The sequence below is a fragment of the Cervus canadensis genome, chromosome 19 (assembly GCF_019320065.1).
Source record: "Cervus canadensis isolate Bull #8, Minnesota chromosome 19, ASM1932006v1, whole genome shotgun sequence".
Lineage (NCBI taxonomy): Eukaryota > Metazoa > Chordata > Mammalia > Artiodactyla > Cervidae > Cervus > Cervus canadensis.
The window spans coordinates 60745883-60767672 of NC_057404.1; the positions used below are offsets into that span (position 1 = coordinate 60745883).

Here is a 21790-nt window from a genome sequence, read left to right on the forward strand (position 1 = left end):
GCCTCTGACGGCCAGAGGAGAGTGCTGGGGTGTGCGGACTTCGGGAGGGCCCGCAGGGCAGCTCACTGCCGGACACAAGTGCCTGCGCCCCTCACACTCAAGCCGCTTCCCTAGAAGTACTGCCATTAAAGTTCTTAGAACCTTCAGAAAATTAGCTAATTTAGTCCCTACATTTTCCAGTTAAAGGCACTGAGAGTCTAAGGAGTTTAAAGGACTCCCCGCTGCCCCCCCCCCCACCTAATTGACACAGGGGATAGCAAATATGGAACTGAGAAAGTTGTTGGAGGAATTACCTTTTATGATTATGATAAATTATTAGAGCTGTAAAGTTCCATTTTTGGAGAAAACAACACTAAATCTGGTAGACATGAAGGGGTGTTAACAGCACCCTGTTGTTGCATCTGGTTCTGTAATTTGATTTTTTCATTTCTAAGGTGAGAGGACATTCAAGTGTCATCACTGTGATGCTACCTTTAAAAGAAAGGACACCTTGAATGTTCATGTCCAGGTGGTCCACGAAAGACACAAGAAGTACAGATGTGAGCTGTGTAATAAGGCATTTGTTACACCTTCAGTTCTTAGAAGTCATAAGAAAGTAAGTAGAAACCTTCTGTGACTTTGAAAGGATTATGTATTTTAACCGTACAGGTGTATGTGTTAATTATATGGTAATCAATTTTATATTAATCTATCAACATATTTACTCAGAACGACAAATAAGGAATGCATGATTGATACTAACTCTTCAGCATATGTCTGTTTTCTTCATTTTATCAGAAGAGGATATGTTTGAAAGCGAACCTAGATTTAGGTATGGTGCTATGTAGTCCCACGCTATGCTGATAGTTACACAGACTGCTCAATGATTGGAGTGGTCCTCCTACATCTTGCATCCCTAGGACCTAGGGAAGTTCCTGGTATAGAACAGGGACTTGATAAGTATTTGCTCAACTCAAATAAAACGATGTTCATACTGATGGTGATTTGGAGATTATCATAGTTGTGTTATCCTGATTACCTCCAGAAAATCAACAGGTTGTTTTTACTTGTTGGTTAAATGCATTTTAAGTATATATTTGAAATAGCAAAATTCATACTATGGTTAATGAAGCCAAAGGTCTCAGTGTTGACTTTAGAAATGACTGTGACCTGTGGGAGTGTTCTGTTGCTCATTGTGCCCTGCTGAGTGAAGGTTGAAGGGACTTCTGTCATTATAACTCTTATTTTGGCACCTATCCTTAATACAGCTGTTTCAAAGGGACCGAATTGAGTAACTTTCTTTTCTTGCATCTTTAATGCTCAGTGATAATGATACTGTCTTCTCTTTTCAAAACTCTGAATAGAATAATGTTTTAACTTCCATTGTTGGATTACTTTTTCATGAATTTATTAACCTTTTGTTGTGTTTTAATCAATGAGAGAAAATGTAGTGCGTTTTCAAGAAAGATAGAGTTGTTTGTCTGCAATGACAGGTTGTCATAGAAGATATTTTCCAGTGTATTGTTTATTTTTCACTCCTGCATTTATCCACATATTGTTCTCATGTAGATTTGTTTCCATGCTTTCTTATCCATATTTAAGATTTTTAGTGTTATACTTTCAGTATCATTTAATACCATCCAATCAAATTCTGCACCTAATAATACATATTTTTGAATTAAACTGAAAGGAACGTTTTAATTCTTTTCATTACTGTTGCCTTAATGTCCTTTAGTTTGAAACTTATACCAGTGAAGTACAAGTAACTGAGTTATAAGTAAGGAACAATGAGATACTTACGTAACAGCAAGAGAGATCCTGTGGATTTTATAAAGATATTGCAAATAACTTGGTAGTTGCCTGTTTGGAATAATCCAAAGTACATTTTATAGCTGTATAAAATTTCTAAACAGTGTTATATTAATCAGAAAGAATGGCCATATTTTGCCTCTTCTGTCAGGGACTAAGAAGAACACAGGTCTGTTATATGTTAAAATGTTATACCATTTCTTTAAACTGAACCATAATGTGGACCATGGGAATAACAATTCTTGCTGAGGTGTAAAGAATGTATAACTGTTTTGTACAAGAACTTGTAGTGAAAGTGGAAAGTTAAGTGCCTGCCAAATGCGGAATCAAGGAGCCGTCTGTCGTAGACAGTATCATTGGCTATTACGGCTGTTGATTAGACTGTATTCCTCAAACTTGTGAATCATATAAATCTTTTTCAACAGAGAAAACCTAAAGGACACTGAAGTTGATAAAGATGTTTCATTTATAACTCTTTTACAAATTACAAATATGATAGTTTATATCCAAATACAGATTATAATTCAAATATGAAAATTTACAAAGTAAATATCAACCAGTAAGGTAATGAAACTGAGTTATATTAACTATCAATTTGGGGCTTCCCTGGTGGCTCAGTGGTAAAGAATCCACCTGCCAATGCAGGAGGTGCAGGTTTGATCCCTGGATCTGGAAGATCCCCTGGAGGAGGAAATGGCAACCCACTCCAGTATTCTTACCTGGAAAATCCCATGGATGGAGGAGTCTGGCGGGCTACAGTCCGTGGTGTCACAAAAGAATTGGATACAACTTAGTAGCTCAGCAGTTGCAACAGAAGTCATTTTAATATGGAAGATGAGAATGTTTTGCTGAGTTTGTGATTCTTCAGGTTTGTCAAGTGATGACATCAATGCTCCACCCCTTTTCCTCTATTCCAGCCAGTCTGTCTTTCCCTTCGGGGAACACATTATTTTTAAAAACTTTTCCTGTTCTTTTTATGTTTTCTTGTTATTGTTTAGTTGCTAAGTCACGTCTGACTCTTTGCAACCTCATGACAATTCAAATAATGATACTTCTAATAATTTGCGTAAAAGCAAATGCTTCCAGACACAGGTCCTGGAAGTTCTGTTTTGTAATGGTGGTGGTAACCCAGATGATCCACAGTATGCTTTTATTCATATTCGGGTTATCATTGAAATAAAAAAATCTAAAAATGATTTGAGAGAATGTACAGGTATCTGAAACCTCCTCCTCCCTTCTTTTTCCTTCTGCTAAGTTTGAAAAAACAGTGAAACTTGAAGAGTAGCTCTGACCCCTCATTTATTGAAATGACCTATTTTGATGTTGGTAGAAGCACTGGTCATCTAATGAGATTGTGAGACAAGTTTTAAGCATTCCATCTGCCTCCTCTTGGGAGAGGTCACTCTTTTTTTTTTTTTCTTTGAACTCTCACATTTTATCGAAACTGGCTCTTGATGGTACTCATTCACCTTTCCTTGTGTGGTGGTTTTATGCTCAGATAAAAGATATGTTGAAGGCAACAGTGATCTTTGAGATTGACTGTTCATTTAACACTTGCTGATTTTCAAGATGAAATCAGATTTATTCTTTTTTTTGCTTTGTATTAAAAGCAATTCAGTTGAACAAACATGATGCAAGTAACAGAGTACTTTATTGAGAGTAATTCTGTCCTCAAGCGATAAGTGCACACAAAGAATGTGAAAAATGCTTCTGAAGAAGGGTTTCTTGGCAGCAGTCGCGGGCAGGTGTAGCCCCGTTTTGATTTTGTGGTTTTGCTAGCATATACTGGTTTTGTATAACTTAATCATTTTTAGATGGGGGCTCCATAAAGGCTTAAAATGTAAACTGCAGAATTATTTTCAAATTTACACTAATGCGTGATTCTAAGAGGATTTTTTGAACCAGTGGGAATACCCATGATAAATTGTTTAAAATCTCATTGTGATATTAAATCATTTTAAAGAAACGTAATCCTGGGAAAAAAGGATTTACTGTTGTCAGAGGCACTTAATCATTTTTACCTAATTCTTTACATTTATCCTCAACCCTTTTTATTTCTTTGTGTTTAGACGCATACAGGAGAAAAGGAGAAGACCTGTCCATATTGTGGCCAGAAGTTCGCCAGCAGTGGAACGCTGAGAGTTCACATCCGGAGCCACACAGGTGTGTGGGCTGCGCGTGGCGATAAAGACAGCACAGAGGAATCAGTTCCTCCAGGATGAGGGGTTTATAATTTTACAAAATGGCCCCAAGGTTAAGAATTAATCTTGACTGTTTTCTCTCTCATAAAGTTTTATAACATCTTGGTTCTTACTCTAGAAAAATTTTGAATAAGTATCCTTTCCCAAACTAAGTTAAATATCTAAAGTGGAAACTTTTTAATGTCTGTTTGTGATATGACTGTGATTTACTCTATATACTAGGCTAATGGATGGAGTAGAGAATAACAGTTTCGTAGAAGGCTGAGGGCCTCCTCTTAAAACTCTTGCTTTAACTTGCATTAGATATGTCCTTTTAAAATGTTAGACGTCCTTGGAATGTGGTTTGAATGCTGTAGGATTTTGTTGAATACAAGGGTGATGTGACCACAGTATCTTTTGTGCCGTAAATTGCTTCCTAAAGGGTTTCTTCATTTCTTACGACTTCCTATGTAATTTCTCCCATGAAAGAGGGCTGTGCCCTAGTGAAGGGTGGAGGAGCATCTGAATACTCTTGAAAAGAATTTTGTTTGGGTTTTGTCTGTCATGTAGACAAGTACTTGAAAAGACTTGAAAGAATGCTCTTAATTTTGATAGCCAAATGTCACAGATGTATGTGACTCTTAAGGGGTCCTCAGTAGCTAGAATGTGTTTGGTAAACTGTGCAACCGGATTACATTGCTGAAGCTTTTTATTCAAGGGCCATAGTATTTGACTTTATCATTGTGTCCCCAGCACCTAACTTAGTGTTTAGCACAGTAACTGTGTGGTGAATGAGAAAAAGTTAGTTTAAGCAGGTCAAAGAATCAATACGGTGACTATTTTACATAGATTGAGAAAAAAGGACAGCCATGAAGCCTGATTTCTTGTTTTGCAGCATAATTTCTAACTTTCTGGCTGACGCTTAAAGACCTAGGTCAGCTTAGTCGTCGTCGTCTTCGAATAGCCTCTTAAATGCCTTTAAGTGAAATATGTGACCTAGAAGAGATGAAGCGTTATACATGATGACTGTGGAATAATGGGTGGCCTAAAAAAGAAAACGAGGTCTTCTTGCTTAGAGGTACCTAGAGAAAGTGAGGTTTCCAGGACAGAGTCCAGGAGAAGAAGATAACAGAAAGCAGAGTAGGGAGAAGCAAAAAGGAAAGGGCAGCGGAGAACCATGCTGAGGACAGGGGGACTTAAAATAGCGCCTGAGACTGTCAGCACCATGTCCTGTTGTAGAGGAGAGGCAGGTGGGCGATGGAGAGAGGGCAGGGTGCTCCCGCAGAGCCGAGCGCCGAGCCCGCCTCTGTGCCCTGGCAGTGTGGACTTCGATGCATGGGTACCTCTCGCTTCTGTGCACTGGAGGCCGTGTGGGATTCTGGCAGAGACAGGGAAAGGCAGGAGTGAGACCAGCAGCCTTCCATTCCGAATCAGTGATGTTTGGAACTGTGTCTTTGCACCACCCTCCTGAAAGCGTTAACTTACAGTTTGCTCAGCGGATTTTATGTCTGTCTGTGTGTGCCTGTGTATATATTGATAATTTGTGTATGGAAGGAGGGCGAGTAGGAAATGGGGAAAGTGTGTTGTTTCTTCATATCGTAGTAGTAAGTTTATAATAATGCCCTGAGCCATTACCATGTAATGGAATTACGGTTGGTATAGAATGTTTTGATTTTTTTAATATTTTATTTGTTTATTTGGCTGTGCCGGGTCTCAGTTGTGGCATGCAGAGTCTTTAGTTCTGGCATGTGGGATCTCGTTTCTGACCCACGATGGAACCCGGACCCCTGCGTTGGGAGGCGGAGTCTTAGCCACTGGACCAGCAGGGAAGTCCCAAGTGTGTCTTTATTTTTTTTAATAGCTTTATTTACTTCTGGCTGTGTGGGTCTTTATTGCCATGTGGGCTTTTCTCTGGGGATGGAGGACGAGGGCTGCTCTCTGGCTGTGGTGCCCGAGCTTCTCACTGCAGTGGCTGCTCTGACGGGGGGCACGTGGTCTCGGGAGCTGTGGTTCCCGGGCTCTGGCACAGGCTCCATAGTGGTGGCACACAGGCGTAGCTGTCGTGTGGCATGTGGGGTCGTCTCGGACCAGGGATTGAACCCAGGTCTCCTGCACTGGCAGGTGGGCTTGTTACCACTGAGCCACCAAGGATGCCCACAAGTGCGTTTCTAAAAGGCGGCGACTGTTGTTCAGAATGCATTAAACTGTGAACTTTAGCACGGAAAAGATGAATCGACTTATAGCTCAGCTGGTAAAGAACACCTGCAATGCAAGAGACCCCAGATCAATTCCTGGGTCAGAAAGATCCTCTGGAGGCGGGATAGGCTACAAACTCCAGTATTCTTCTTCCCCTGGTGGCTCAGCTGGTAAAGAATCCACCTGTGATGCGGGAGACTTGGGTTCGATCCCTGGGTTGGGAAGATCCCCTGGAGGAGGGCATGGCAACCCACTCCAGTCTTGTGGCCTGGAGAATTCCAAGGACTGTATAGTCCATAGGGTTGCAAAGAGTCGGACACGACTGAGTGACTTTGATTCATTCATTCATTTAATCATAGAACACTTGATTATTCAAAAATATTGCATCCTTGAGAATTCCAAGTGCCCGCATTTTATTTTACTTGTAGGTATGATGGGCAGTGGAGAAGAATAAACTTAAACAAGTAATTTCTTCTAAAATTTTAATTAAAAAGTTATATTAATAAGACTTTTGAGCTCCAAGAGTTTTGTCTGATAAAAATATTTAATAAGTGTAGTGGTTTTTGTTGTCATATATTATGTTCTGTATCATATGTAATCTAAATAATACTTAATCATAACATTTTATATATGATCGGGCTATTTAAATGTTGTACAGATTCTGTTCTGTTGGTTTCTGATCAAGAAAACAAGCCCCCTGAAATCAGCCAACAGTGCTAAGGCACAGTCAGACAACAGATAAATTTAAATAAATAAAGTGAAAATATAAAGATGGCTTATGTGTTTGTGTATGTCCGCACAAATAGTTGTGTGTTTTTTTATACTTGTTTACGAACTGATTTAGCACACACATTTACTTATAACTAGGGTTTTTTTCTGCTTAAAATCAGACTCATTTTCACATTTTGCAGTGCTGCATTGAGTCGCTCCGATGTGAAGCCAGTGCTTTTGCTGACAGCTGCCTGGCCGCACGGCTGGGGCTGTATTTGAAACGGTTGGTGCCAAGCAGTTGGTCAGTGACTGTGGACCTGGTATCTGGGTTTCCACAGCAGTCCTGGCAGGGATATGTTTTTTTGTGTGGACAGATGTTGCTTTTGCTTCTTTTTTATTTGGTTTGTCCTATTCTCCACATCTTATGCATCCATTTGCCCTTCCTGGAAGCTAGCTCAGTGACCAAATGAGTTTGTGTAGTTACTTATTTTGCTTCTTTGATGATAAAGCTTTCCTTATTTTGAGTTCTGTACATTCACTTTTTCTCTCCTTTTATTATTTTTTCTTATGAAATTACGTGATTTAATTCAGCCCTTTCTCACACTAGATTTTGCAATTTATGTTTGTGCTACAGTGTAACGGGGGCATGGGATCACAGCCTACTCTATTGGAAGCATTTAGATATGTGTGGTTAGGGGCTGTGCTGTGAGGTGAGGAGGACCCTGAGTGAAGATGGGGTGGGGACAGTCAGGACAGACAGCTGATGCAGCCTCAGAGGAACAAGGCATTCTGGATCATTGGTGCTCACACTTTGGCCTCAGCCCTCCTTATCATCTTAGAAATAATTGGGAACCTGGGAAGCTTTTGTTTGTGTGGGTTACATTTGTTTGTTTTTGTTGTTTAATCGCTAAGTCATGTCCAGCCCTTTTGCAACCCCATGGACTGTAGCCCACCAGGCTCCTCTGTCCTTGGGTTTTCCCAGGCAGAATACAAGAGTGGGTTGCCATTCCCTTCTCCAGGGGATCTTCCTGATGCAGGGGTCAAACCCATGTCTGCTACATTAGCAAGCGGATTCTTTACTACTGAGCCACCAGGGAAGCCCAAACTGGGAACATTTAACAAGTATTTGTTAATTTGTTAAAAATAACAGTAAATCCTTTACATATTAACATAAACAGCACTTTTACAGAAAGTAGCTACATTTTCCTACTCAGAAATAATTTAGTGAGAAGGGAGACATTGTTGTACATTTCTGAAACTTTCTTTAACATCTGGTTCAGGAGGCAACAGCTAGGTTCTCATGTCTGTTTCTTCATTCATCCTGCTGCAGCAAGTTCTTTTGGTTGCAGAATTTAAAGAAAATCTGGCCTCACGCAGATTTGCAGTTAGAGTCCTTAACTATCCTTTGTAAATAATTCTGCATGTTGTTTATTACTACAGTAAAACAAAAAGTAGTAGTTTTTTTTTTTTTTTTTAAAGCTTGTATTGTGGAAATTCACATCTTCTCAGTGGGCTTCTCCTGTTCTGTTACTTTAAAATCCATTGGCGTGTCTTATACTTTGAATGATCTTTTACCCTGGCGTGATTCTGTAACATGATGCACAGATCGTGTGGAAAGTGTTGGCTCACCGAGTTACATAGATCCTGCACATGTGTTAATGTCATCACTGATCTCATTAGACAAGTCTGAGTATTCGGAAGCCTTCAAGCATGGTGACACATTCAGATTTTCCAAAATTCTCAATTTTGCTTTGACTGCTCTGATTATTACACTTGGTAAGGCATATTTCCCTCCCTCCCTGCCTTTCTTCTTTTCTTTTGAAATGACAGACTTTTTATTAAAAAAAAAAAGTTCACCAAATACCCAAATCTGAATAATCATATTTTGTCGTCATTTTGTTTTGAGTAAGAATGATGTTCCATGAGAAAAAAACTGTTAGTTCAGTTCATGAATCAGTCATACAAGTGCTTTTTCTTGACACAACTTTTCATGTATAATATGCATTAAAGGAAGTTATTTCCCATTTCATAGCTAAGAATACTAAAATATGGTACTCAGGAGTTAAGGTTTAATAAAATTAATGTTAAGGTCTTAAAGGTTAAATAATAAGTTGTTAACCATGGTTATTTCTTTGTATTTTAAATATGATAGCTTGAATTTTCTTCATGATTTTCTGTATTTTATAATTTTTATAAAATTTTCTTGTGTAAGCAAAATATTTAAAGTATATTAATGTTATGATTATGCAGGAAACTTATTATCAGAATGTTCATGTTTAACTATTTAGGCATTACATACCTCTGCATCTTATTGTCAAATGGACCAGCGTGAAGTACATATAAAAATGCATGTTGGAAAGAGAAATGAGAATGAGAAAGCAGATATGGTAATATTAAACCTAAGTGAGGGTACATAGTGTTCATGAACCATTTTTCTAATTTTTCTTCATGTTTGAAAATTTTCATGATTAAAAGTGGGAGTGTTTTACCCCACGAGAACAGTGGAATGGACACAGACACCAGCTCGGGGCACCTGAGCTCTGCCTCTTGAACACCCAGTGTCGCAGCCCACGTGTTTCTCCTGCCTCCCTCCCCTTCAGGGCCTGGCCCTTGCACCAGGGAATACTGTATTCTTTAAACATAAACAGACTTTTGTTGTTTTGTTTTTTTGCTTACATTTGTACTGCTCAGAGAGAACCCAGATTCTCCTGAAGGAACAGAATATCACTGCTTCCTGCTTAATCATTTTAAAAAAGGAATTCCAGGAAACTTGCAATTCTTGTGGATTATTCAGAAGTTTTTAAAAATACCTTTGAAAGCATATGTATTCTTTATAAAAAAAAATGTAAAGAATTGAAAAGGCTCAGCCAATCAAGTATTATCCTACTGAAGGCCTTTCAGTGGTTTCCCTTTAGCTTGTGCAGATGGCCATCCCTGTATTAATACTTGACATCCCAGGGTCTGTTAGTGGACTTCTTTCCATCCCCTCCAATCTCCAGTTAAATGTCCCTTTCTTCCTGGCGTGTTACCTGTCCTTCCCTTCGCTCCCCCTCCCATCATCCATTTTGTTTGATGAGATAATTCTGTAGGAGCTGGAATCATTACAAACAGTTGTGTGATATGTTACAGTCTCTTGCACCATGTTGCTTCTCACAGGAGATTTTGAGGGCTCCCATTGTTCCCATTGTTTGGTATAAATGAATATCTATTCCCAGTTATGATATTATACTTTATCTGTTCCCTGACTAGATTCTGAGCTGAAGGGCAAGGCAGATCTTGCTTTTTAATCAAGTTTATTGAAGGAGGGAAGCTTTCTCAGATGTTACCTGAGTTAATCCTTTCGTAGCCAATGTGTTAGGTTTCTCAGATCATTCATTGTCATTTTCTAAATGAAGCTGAGATCCAGAGAAGCAAATGACCTATCCAGTCAAAGTAATAAGATTCAAATCTTCTTACTTCAAATTCTATTTTATTTTTGTGTTATCTCTTTTTTTGCTACGAAGCTGTAAGCTGCTACACAGCTATTATCACCATAAAAATTACAAAAATTCAATAACTTCTTCAGTTTAAAAGTTGAGAAGTGGAATTCTGGAAGTATTGTTTTATTTCTGTGGTATGGCAAGTTTATGCTTTAAAGCCAAATGAAAGGCATTTTGATTTTTTTTTTTAAGCAACCATCACTTGTTCATTTATTCCTGAATCATCTTTAGAGCGGGCAATAACAGAAAATGATGATTAAATTTAGTTTCACCAGATTCTTTTATTTTATTTTTAGAGCAGTTTTAGGTTCATGGCAAAATTGAGTGAAAGGTACAGAGATTTCCCCATCTACTTTCCCCACTCCACACATGCATAGTCTCCCCTACTATCAGTATTCCCAACCAGAATGGTACATTTGTTACAAGTGGTAAACCTACACTGACACGGTAAAATCACCCAAAGTGTTTAGTTTACATTACGGTTCACTGTTGATGTTGTACATTCTTTGGGTTTGGACAAATGTGGATCCACCATTATAATATTCAGAGAATTTTCACTGCCCTAAAAATTCATTTTGCTTTATCTGTTCATCCCACCATTCTCAACCCCTGGCAACCACTGATCTTTTTACTGTCTCCATAATTTTTCATTTTCCAGAATGTCATATGGATGGACAGATTGCTTCTTGTATTTCTGGGAAATGACTGTTTATTTATAGTTGACCCTTTCATTTAGATGGATGTACATTTGAAAGCACTGCAATGTGATGAGATTTTTATAGGGGTAGTAGGCTTTTCATCATTTTCCGATTAGGTTGAAGGAGTCAGTTTCATTTTGTTTTTATAGTATTCAAACTGTCCATCAGTATTTGGGGAAGCCCGTTTTCTTTGCTGTAACATTAGATAACACTGAGTTTTATGAAGAGGAAATATGACTTCAGTGTATAATTCTTTCCAGTTTGGCAGTTGGTAGCTTTCATCATTTCCTATCTGATTCAGGGACAGTATTGCTTTGTGTAGCATTAAAGGCAGTTTACTTCATGTTAATTTTCTTAGAACAGGTTTTATTTTATTGACTCATGCCTGTGATCATTCTGTTAGGCAGTGATCACTTAGCTGTTGGATTACTACTGGTCTTTTAGTGCCGGGAAGAATCTTAGTATTTATATCTCCATTGTATTTTTTTAATGTTGTTGCTCAGTTGCATCTGACTCTTTGTGACCCCATGGACTGCAGCACACCAGGCTTCCCTGTCCTTCACTATGTATCAGAGTTTGCTCAAACTCATGTCCATTGAGTCGATGATGTAATCCAACCATCTCACCCTCTGTCATCCCCTTCTCCTGCCCTCAGTCTTTCCCAGCATCAGGGTGTTTTCCATGAGTCGGCTTCTCACATCAGGTGGCCAAAAGTATTGGCGCCTCAATATCAGTCCTTCCAATGAATATTCAGGCTTGATTTCCTTTAGGATTGACTTGTTTGATCTCCTTGTAGTCCAAGGGACTTTGAAGAGTCTTCTCCAGCACCACAGTTAGAAAGCGTCAATTCTTTGGCACTCAGGCTTCTTTATGCTCCAAATCTCATGTACACGACTACTGGAAAAACCACAGCTTTGACTATATGGACCTTTTTCAGCAAAGTAATGTCTCTGCTTTTTAATACACTGTCTAGGTTAGTCATAGCTTTTCTTCCAAGGAGCAAGCGTCTTTTAATTTTGTGGCTACAGTCACTGTCCACAGTGATTTTGGAGCCCAAGAAAATAAAGTCTGTCACTGTTTGCATTGTTCTCCATCTATTTCCCATGAAGTGATGGGACCAGCTGCCATGATCTTAGTTTTTTGAATGTTGAGTTTTAAGCCAGCTTTGTCATTCTCCTCTTTCACTTTCATCAAGAGGCTCTTTAGTTCCTCTTCACTTTCTGCCGTTAAGGTGGTATCAGCTACATATCTGAGGGTATTGATATTTCTGCCAGCAGTGTTGCTTCCAGTTTGTGATTCGTCCAGCCTGGCATTTCACGTGATGTACTCTGCATGTAAGTTAAATAAGCAGGGTGACAATTTATAGCCTTGACGTACTCCTTTCCTAATTTGGAACCAATCTGTTGTTCCATGTCTGGTTCTAACTGTTGCTGGACGTGCATACGGGTTTCTCAGGAGGCAGGTAAGGTGGTCTGGTATTCCCTTCTCTTTAAGAACTTCCCACAGTTTGTTGTGATCCACACAGTCAAAGGCTTTATCATAGTCAATGATAATAGAGTTTGAAAACTGCATTTTAAAAACCTAATTCTTTCATGTTTTGATTTTTTTCTTTACTGCCTTAAACAACCAGTTGTTCCCTTGGTTCACCATCTTTTCTGTCTGCTGCCTCTCCCTTTTTCAGTTGCATTTGCCATACTGGGCTGCCCTTGTGGCTCAGCTGGTAAAGAATCTGCCTGCAATGCAGGAGACCTGGTTTGATTCCTGGGTTGGGAAAATCCGCTGGAGAAGATATAGGCTACCCAGTACAGTTGCCAGGGTGAAGTATAACGCAACTGGTTTTTTCATTAACATTGAAAATGTCATTTTTTGCAAACCTTGTTTCTACCTTTTAAAATCCACTCATTCTTCCTAATTTGGTAATTAGAATAAGGACATGCACAGCAAATATGCACAAGACATTTGCTTATATACATTATTAAAATGCAATGGTTTTTAGTTTTAGAAAAGGAAGGGATTTCAGAAGTCTTCTAGTTCAGTTAGTATTAATTGAAGTAATACTTGGACAAAATACAAAGGTTACATAATTTATATGTGGTTCATCTTGAATGAAACTTGAGGCTTAAACTTTTTCCAGTGTATCACATTGCTGGTATTTTTATTTCTTATCCTTTTCCATGCTTCCTAACCCTTAGTGTTACTCTTGAACTTACCCTAGGATTATATTCATTCTTTCCATAACTCATAATGTTAGATGATATTATCATGTTGATAAACAAGCAATTGAGGATACAATAATCTCAACTTAGAAGCTTGAGGGTCTGTAGTTTGTTCTTTATGGTCTAACTGAGATCTTTAAATATGGAGAAACTTCTGTATCACATAATCAGCCATCAGCAATACTTTGTTTTTTTTGTACCTGGTTCATATCCAGAGCTTCCCTTGTGGCTCAGACGGTAAAGAGTCTGCCTGCAATGTGGGAGACCCTGGTTCGATCCCTGGGTTGGAAAGATCACCTGGAGAAGGAAATGGCAACCCACTCTAGTACTCTTGCCTGGAAAATCCCATGGACGGAGAAGCCTGGCAGGTTACAGTCCATGGAGTCTCAGAGTCGGACACTACTGAGCACCTTCACTTCCATATCCATATCACTTTCATAGCCAGGATCCATGGCTCATACCATTCATGGGGTGAGCCATGGATAATCTGTGTTCTGATAGATTACGTGTTTTCAAATTCCATTTTATTGATTTCCTTCTTTTATGAGCTTTTATAAATTGCTTAACCTCTTCAAATCTTAGTTCCTCACCTGAAAAGCAGGCATAATAAAAGCACTGACTTTATAACATTGTTTCAAGGCACAGATTAAAGTGTAGGCAGTGCCTAAAGTGCACAGTGCCTAGCCGGGTGTAAGCTTGCTGTAACCTGAGCTGTTGCTGCCAACTGTGCTGAGTTTTGTTATTGTTTTTCCTACTTGTATTTAATCACAGATGGATTCATACTCCCCCAATATACTGTCTGACCCGCTAGTCCCAGTGTTGTCGTCGTCATCCTTTCATAGCCTTTAGCAGCAGCATATAGATCATCTTTGGGTGAGGGTTTGCTGTCAGACAGTCTGGTTTGGGCGAGTGAGTGGTGCCTGGACTGAGTTGCCATCATTGTTAGTGAAGGTGAGCGTTTAGGTCTATGCCTGGCAGGCAGCTCTGTAATTTATCATCCAGCTTTCTATGCTGGACTGACAGAGATGGCACTCTGAGGGTCAGCTGAAATAGGAGAGCACGTTCTCCTGTTGGTTTATAGCTTTTTAGGGTCAGTGAGAGCTGGGGTTAATTCCACAAGGTAATCCACGGACTGTGACGTGAATTCCGTCAACCGTTCATAAGTTATGGAAGAAGTTCTAGGAGCTGCTTTTGGGCTTTTAAATCTCTGGGCCAGAAGGTTAATTACTTGCCTGCAGTTCCGACCAGTTTTCCATGTTAATAGATACCGGCTGTGTTGGCCCTTCTGGTCTTGCTTGCATACTGTTACTTGAATGTAGTAATAAATCACTGTCTTAGAAAATATTTAATTTTTTGGTAACTATCTGCTATCATCTTAGAAATAAAAAGAGTTGGTATATTATGGTTTGATTATGCTTGGAATTTAGCCACTTTTTCTTCTCTAATAGTTTTTCTAATGGAATTTAGCATTCTTTGTAGAATACTTGTTCAAAGTTATGAAAACAATAGGTATAACTAATTATAAGTAACTATAAGACAGTGACAATTATTCATCAACAAAAACAGACAATGAAAAAAGACATTGTATACACAAACGAAAATTTAAACATGTCTTTTCACATTTTCATAATTAGATAACCTCTGTATGTTGAGAGAGAATTTATTTTGCTATATTTATTTTCTATGTCATTAATTACTAATATTAGGCCAAACTAAATATTCTTTTACCTACAGGTAATCTAAGAGTTAGCAGAATAGTTGAGTATAGAATCTGCATAGAAATAAAATTTCCTCTGCTCCCCATCATACTTCAGAGATTGATATTGAGAGCTTCAGATTTTTCCTGAGGTCTTACTCATAGGCAAAATCTTAAACTGTATGTATAATTCTTATTCTCTCAGTGTGATTTTGACACATCAGATAATTTGTGATCAACCACATCTGTGGACTAAACCATTTTCCCTCTTTTTTTTTTCCTGTATTCATCTCTTCCCCCGTTGATTTTGGGCTAGTAACAATCATATATAACAAGTGAGAGAGACATTCATTTTGACTTTCAATAGTAATGTGATTTTTTTTTTTTTTTACTTTTTTGGAAAAATATCAAAGGCCTTAGTTTTTTTAATGCAAAGATTATTATGCTTATGTCAAAGTCACAGGCTAAGATACGACGTACATAGGGAAGAGGGAGGGAGTGACAATTGTCTTGGAATATAATGTGATGAACAGTTATCAAATGAATAACACAGTCGCAGAGACTCTGATAAGATGTCTCATTTAAAATATACCATCATTTGTGTGACTCTATTTTTATTATTTCTTTTTTCTTTGTTTTGTTGGGACCCTCAAAAATGAAAGTGGCCTATGCAACAGTTTTCATTGTTGAAACTGTAATTCAGCATCTTTATTGGTAAATTATTAGCTAATATTATCAATGGCTGCTGCTGTTAAATTTGGAATGCAGCATATTCCTTTAGTAAAACCAAAAGGGATTTGATTTCCTCTGATACATGCTTCCTCCTACCATTGCCACCATGCCAACTTCCCCCCAGCCCACCATCCCTCCAAGCAGCTTCTCTCTGTTGGTTTTCTGTAGCTCTGAGTTGTGTCTCAGGCCTGAGGAAGGTTTTATATCTTTTATAGGTTTCGGATAAGAGAAGAGTTTTCTGGGCTTCTCGCTACTCAGAGTTTTATACTCTGGATTCGTCCTTGCTGGCACTGTGAACAGGAAATCACCTCTGTCTGCAGGCACCTAAGGTTTAACTGCTTCATCACTTCATGACCACTGTTTGCAAAGTATGCTCTTAAATACTGGGTTAAATAAAACTTTGGGTAGCAATCCTTAAAAATGGAGAACTACTGGGTAAAAAGACGCATGGTTTTCCACCAAAGTCTGACTCCGTCATAACAAAACCATATGAGTGGTTACCTTGCTTTACTTAGGGACCTTGCTGTGAAGCGTCTCAGGTATCAGTGTGGAGAATTCACACAGGAGTTTCTCTTTCCTGGTGTCTGGATTGTTTCTGACGCTTCTGCTGTTTGTGGAACAACCTGCGTTGCTTCTGGCAGCACTCACCTCAAGGGCCTCAGGAAGGTAGGTGTCTTGCGCTCTTCAGACAAATCACACGCAACGGGTGACATCTGCACCTGTTTCCTGCCCAAACCAGGGCTTCTTGAATAGGAAACCTTTTACTTTTTCTTCCTGGTTAATTGTGTTTTTAAAGTGTTCATGAAGTCTTGTCCTTTTCTGTTTTGCCTCTCATATCCTGTTCTGTTAGCATCAGTAAAACTTTTTGTTTTGCTCTCAACTGGTATATAGGTCTGGCTCCTTTTTATCTCCAACTAGAAAGTTAGAACATGGCTCTCCTGTTTTACTTCCTCCCCACGAAGCTCACCTCACTCGCTTTGCCATCTTTTCAGAAATGAACTGTTGACTGAAACTGAAGCTTCTTAAGGAAAAAAATGCATCTTTTACTTTCTTGAAGTGCCATAGAAACTTGCATTTTTTAAAAAAAGGACTCAATTTGTTTTGGTTCAGTATTTTGGAATGCAAAGGTCCCCCCCAGTCATCTTTCGATTTTTACATTTTATGGCCCACGTCCTTACAAATAGTGAACTCTTTAAACTTTAAAAAGTATAGTGTCTCTAAATACTCAAGGAGTAAATGTCAAGTTCAGATTTTTGTTGTCTTTCTAACATGACAGTGAAATTCCACAATATTTGATTACTAACGGCATCCCAGGAGTAACAGTTTGGGGTTCAGTGAAGTGAGTGTGGTTTTGTGACTCTTTTGGCTGCAGGAAAAAAATAAAAGTATTTCAGTTCATAGAAAATTGCCAAGAATGAAGTTGAGCTACTCCCATTTCTCAGTGTAGCATTTTACTTCTCTCTGTAGTGTACTGCTAATTTATTAAGTTTCTCCATTGGTTAAAGGGATTAAAATGGTGAAATTGGAAAAGTGATTGGGTAATGCTTATACAATTCTAATTTTTGGTTTAATTTTCATTTAGAATGAGTCATTTTGATGTTTTGTAAAAATTTCGTTAATCCATAATAGAAAAATAAGCCAATCCTGTGATATTCATGGAAGACAAATAGCAAGTTTTAAAGAATTCCCATATAGTATATCTACAGACTTCCCAGGTGGCTCAGATGGTAAAGCGTCTACCTACAATGCAGGAGACCCGGGTTCGATCCCTAGGTCAGGAAGATCCTCTGGAGAAGGAAGTGGCAGCCCACTCCAACACTCTTGCCTGGAAAATCCCATGAACAGAGGAGCGTGGTAGACTACAGTCCATGGGGTCGCAAAGAGTTGGACACGACTGAGCAACTTCACTTTCACTTTCTTATATAGTATCTATGTTAAAGTTCAACCATGTGGAACCATCTGACAGTATTTTTCATGAAACATACACTTCTGAGGCTTGCTTTCTTCATTTGAAATTTGCCATCTCCAAAACTTGATTTTTGTTAGAAAAGTCAAAGTAAAAATTAAAATTATGGCTCCAAACTCCTTAAACATTATTTAATTCAATTATTTAAACATTATTTAATTTGAATTCATCAAAAATGAGAGTTTGACCTTACTCCATCTTAAATTACATTTTCTCTGTATATACATGTTTTCATGTTTTTGGAGTTATGGGAATTCCTGAAATCTATATAGGTATTAAAAAATATACTGATAAAATAAAAGTTAAAGTTATTAAAATGCTTTCTGGAGAGAGTTTATTTTGATTTTAATAAAAATCTCTTAGAACATTCGTTAAAGTTTTCTGCTTGTTTAAAAATCTCTAAAGGTATAGGGCTCATTAGCTGTACACTTTTTTTAAAAAAAAGGTATGGTAAAATATACATAACATAAACTTTATCATTTTAAGCACTTTGTACATTCTAATTTTCGGAGTTGATCATATCCAGATTATTAAGTCTTTTGCATTCGATGTGTTTAGTGGCATTAAATAAAATTTGATCTGAGTTTCTGATAGTGTGGTCAAGTTCATGTCTAAATTTAAATCCATCATCTAAATTTAAGAATATCAAAATATCTAATATAGGTATATTGAAGTTGGCAAGAATTTTCTTTATTAACTTTTGTTGCATAAACAGATCTTTAGAAAGGACTTGTCAGGGTGGTCATTGGTGCAAAATACGGAGCAGTAGACGGATATTCTGTGATTTAGTGGCTTTAAAGCCTTTCCTTTTATCATGAAGGTTCATGCTAACCTGAATTCCCTTCACAAATTTTAAGATTCTGTTATTTTACTTTATTTTTTTAAAAACTTTTTATTTTGTATTGAGGTATAGCTGATTAACAGTGTTTTGACAGTTTCAGGTGAACTTCGAAGGGACTCAGCCATACATATATATGTATCCATTCCTCCCCAAACTCCCCTATTTTAATATTAGTATGTTAATCCTTTAGTGAGGCCTGGAGTTCTTCTGATGTCTTTAATTATATAGCACAAAAAAATGGTAAAGTCAATAAATTATAATCCTACTGGCATGCATTAAACAAACAACAATGGCATACATTAAACTAGAATCAGATTTTTCCTGTTGTGTGTGACCATACGTGCCAGCAAATGGTTTCGGTCATTGTGTGTTTTCTTTGTTAAAGATGCATGGTAGTGTGTGTGGGGACCAGGCGAGGCTCTGGGTACCTCATGTGGCATCCAGATGTCCCCCTTTCATTACCACCAGCTGCCTTTGCAAAGCCATCTGCAGTTTTTGGAGTTCTTTTCTAAATATCCACTCACCCCCTTTGTGTATTTCAAGTACTTTTAGGCTACGTCCATCTCAGGTGTGGTAGCAGTGGGAATTTGGGGGCACCCATTTCAAGTCCAGTAAGTTAAAAAGCTTGTAATTCTGCGAAAAAGAGTTACAGAAAAAGTGCACTTAAATTGGCATGAAGAAAGTACATTCAGTTCTTTTACCTTTCCTAATGACCTCTCCTAAGTTCTTTTCCTGTCGTCACCTACCAGAGATCTTTCTTCAGTCCATCTCCTTGTTTTATTTTCTTCTTACAGTGTCAGTATCTGAAATTATCTTGTTTTTTCTTTAACATTTTCTTGTCTTATTACACTAGTAAAATTGAAGAGGCAGTGATTTTGTGAATATATTCACACCTGTGTTCTTAAAGCCCAGGACAGTAAATAGAAGATGGTGTGTGCTCAAAAAATGTCTGTTTAATGAATGAATAAATTATCTTCCAGGATTATCTACTTTGTGACACCTGTTCAAGTCAACTTAAAATCAACCCTCTACAGTTACCATCATGTTTCTGTGTGTTCCTTGATGTGTTTGATGAAAACAGAAGTGGACTTTAATGATATTCAGTGTTAGAACATAATTTGAAGAAAGAAGCAGATGCAAAAAAAAGCTCATCTGTTTTCCTTAGTTAAGTGAAAACATTTTGCTGTTAGATATGCTTTAGTGTTATTCATGGTACTATGCTCACTGAATCTTAGCTATTGGTAGCTAAATCTCATAATGTAGTATGGGATGTTTGCCAATACTGTTTTTCCTTTCTAAATGTTGAAGGTGGTTACTTAAATGTGGTTCTCAAGGCATAGTTCAATATTATGTCAGTATGTGCATCCACTTGGGATCTGCTTTGAGATATAACATATATTCCTAACCTGCCCCTGACTTTTTCCTGATGAGCTTTGATAACTAAAGGAATGTCTCAATCTCCCAGTCAGAAAGATCTGGTTAATGTCAGCTGTAATTGCAAGAAGCAGAGTTTTTGACAGTAACTTTAGAAAGTCTAACCTCATTTATATAAAAACTAGCCATATTATTAATTTATTTGATGGTCTAAGGGTTAAATATTAAGCATTAAAATTCTGATTCTACCATTTAATAGCTGTGTCATCATGAACAAATCACTTATCTTCCCTGTGCCTTACTTTCCTCACTTGTAAACTCAAGCTATGAATTCCTAGATCATAATGTTGTTACAAGAAATAAAATTACTAATGTACCTCAAGTGTTCTGAACAGTATGTTTCAACCATTACTTTTATTTTTCTATTTAGGTTGGTTTTTAGCTCAGTTTTTTTTTTTTTACCTAATTTTCAGATGAACTAATTTTCATGTTAGTGAGAATTTGAACATTGCTGTTAACTTATGCAAAATGTGAACAATCTTCAAATCTACTAGCGATATTTAAAAATAATCATTGTTTGGATTCACATCATATTGTATATCAGAACCTATGTACTGGCAGTGATCACGTAAGAAAGAAAGATCTGTATTCTTAGAGTTAACCAAAATTGAAGAATAATTTCTATTCACACCATAATAATTTTATGTGTAGACAGAAATATTTCCTGGAAACATACTCATCACAATAACTTGCAATAGTGACAGAAAATATCACATGCATAATGTGAAAAAAAACCTAGGAATAACAGCTTGTCTTTATATTTAGCAGCATGTTGACTTGTACAGGTAACATTCAGCTTCTGATTGTATGGGAGAGCAGATAGCTTTGTCCCTGGAGTCTGAGAGAGGCAGGATTGCTCTAAACATGCTCCAGCCAAAAGGGTGGACAGCCTAATGTAGTCTGTCAAGGCTGATTCTCAAACCACACACTCTGGCTTTTAAGTAAATTCTGAATTTTAAATAAATTTATCAAAGCCGTTTGCCCAGTGACAGCCTTTAAAACGAGTTATACCCTGGGGTGGTAGGGTGAGTGGAGTGGGACTTACTCAGTACCCAAACCTGTCAGCTCAGTGCTGTGGGAACTCGGGTTGGAAGGGGGTGGGAGCACGGACAGTCTAGAGTACTGGTTTCTGTTCTGAGCAGTCTCCTTAGGTCTCACGGACAGCAGACGGAGACATCAGTGACGATGATAATTGCCTCCATATGAGCAAGGTGATTCTGGGAGTTTGCTAGTACTGCTGTAACAAAGTATGCAAACTGAGTGGCTTAAACAACAAAAATGTATTGTCTAATACATTCTGTTCTGGAGGCTAGAAGGCTGAGATCAAGGCGTTGGCATGACCTCACTCCCTCTGAAGGCACCGGGGAACCATCTGTTCCAGGGTTTCCTTCTGGCACTTCCTGCTGTGGCAGCGTAACTCCACTCTTCACAGGGCCTCTCCCGTGTCTCTGTCTCTTTGTGGGTATGTTCTTGTAGGGACATCAGTCACATAAGGTTAGGGATAACACAACTCTAGTGACATTTGCAACAGCCTTATTTCCAGATAAGGTCATATTCTATTTCCTGAGGTGCTGGAGTTAGGACTTTAACATGTGAATTTTTTGGGGTGGGGGGGAGCACAGTTCAATCCGAAATAGGTGGCCATACATTTTTATTGTCCCGACTGGATCAGCTGTGTCAGTGAAAAAGAGTGCTGTTAATAATTGTTCCATGGTTGCCGGCACAGAGAATGCTTTAAACAAACCTGAATGTTTGGTCAGAATATCTTGGAGATAGGTAAAGTTTATTCCATTTTTCAGAGGTTCACTAAGGTTGCATGGCTTCCGCAGAGTTACACCTAGAAGAGGATGAGC

General features: G+C 38.2%; 1 protein-coding gene across 4 annotated transcripts in view; it reads left to right on the plus strand.

The window, feature by feature from the left end:
* Nucleotides 1-21790, plus strand: part of PRDM5 (PR/SET domain 5) — a 247423-nt gene that overhangs the window by 150021 nt on the left and 75612 nt on the right. For all 4 annotated transcript variants that reach the window (XM_043438519.1, XM_043438517.1, XM_043438518.1 and 1 more), the window contains 2 exons: nucleotides 435-595; nucleotides 3858-3951. In XM_043438519.1, coding sequence (XP_043294454.1) covers nucleotides 435-595; nucleotides 3858-3951 — 255 coding nt within the window. The remainder of the gene's footprint in view (nucleotides 1-434; nucleotides 596-3857; nucleotides 3952-21790) is intronic.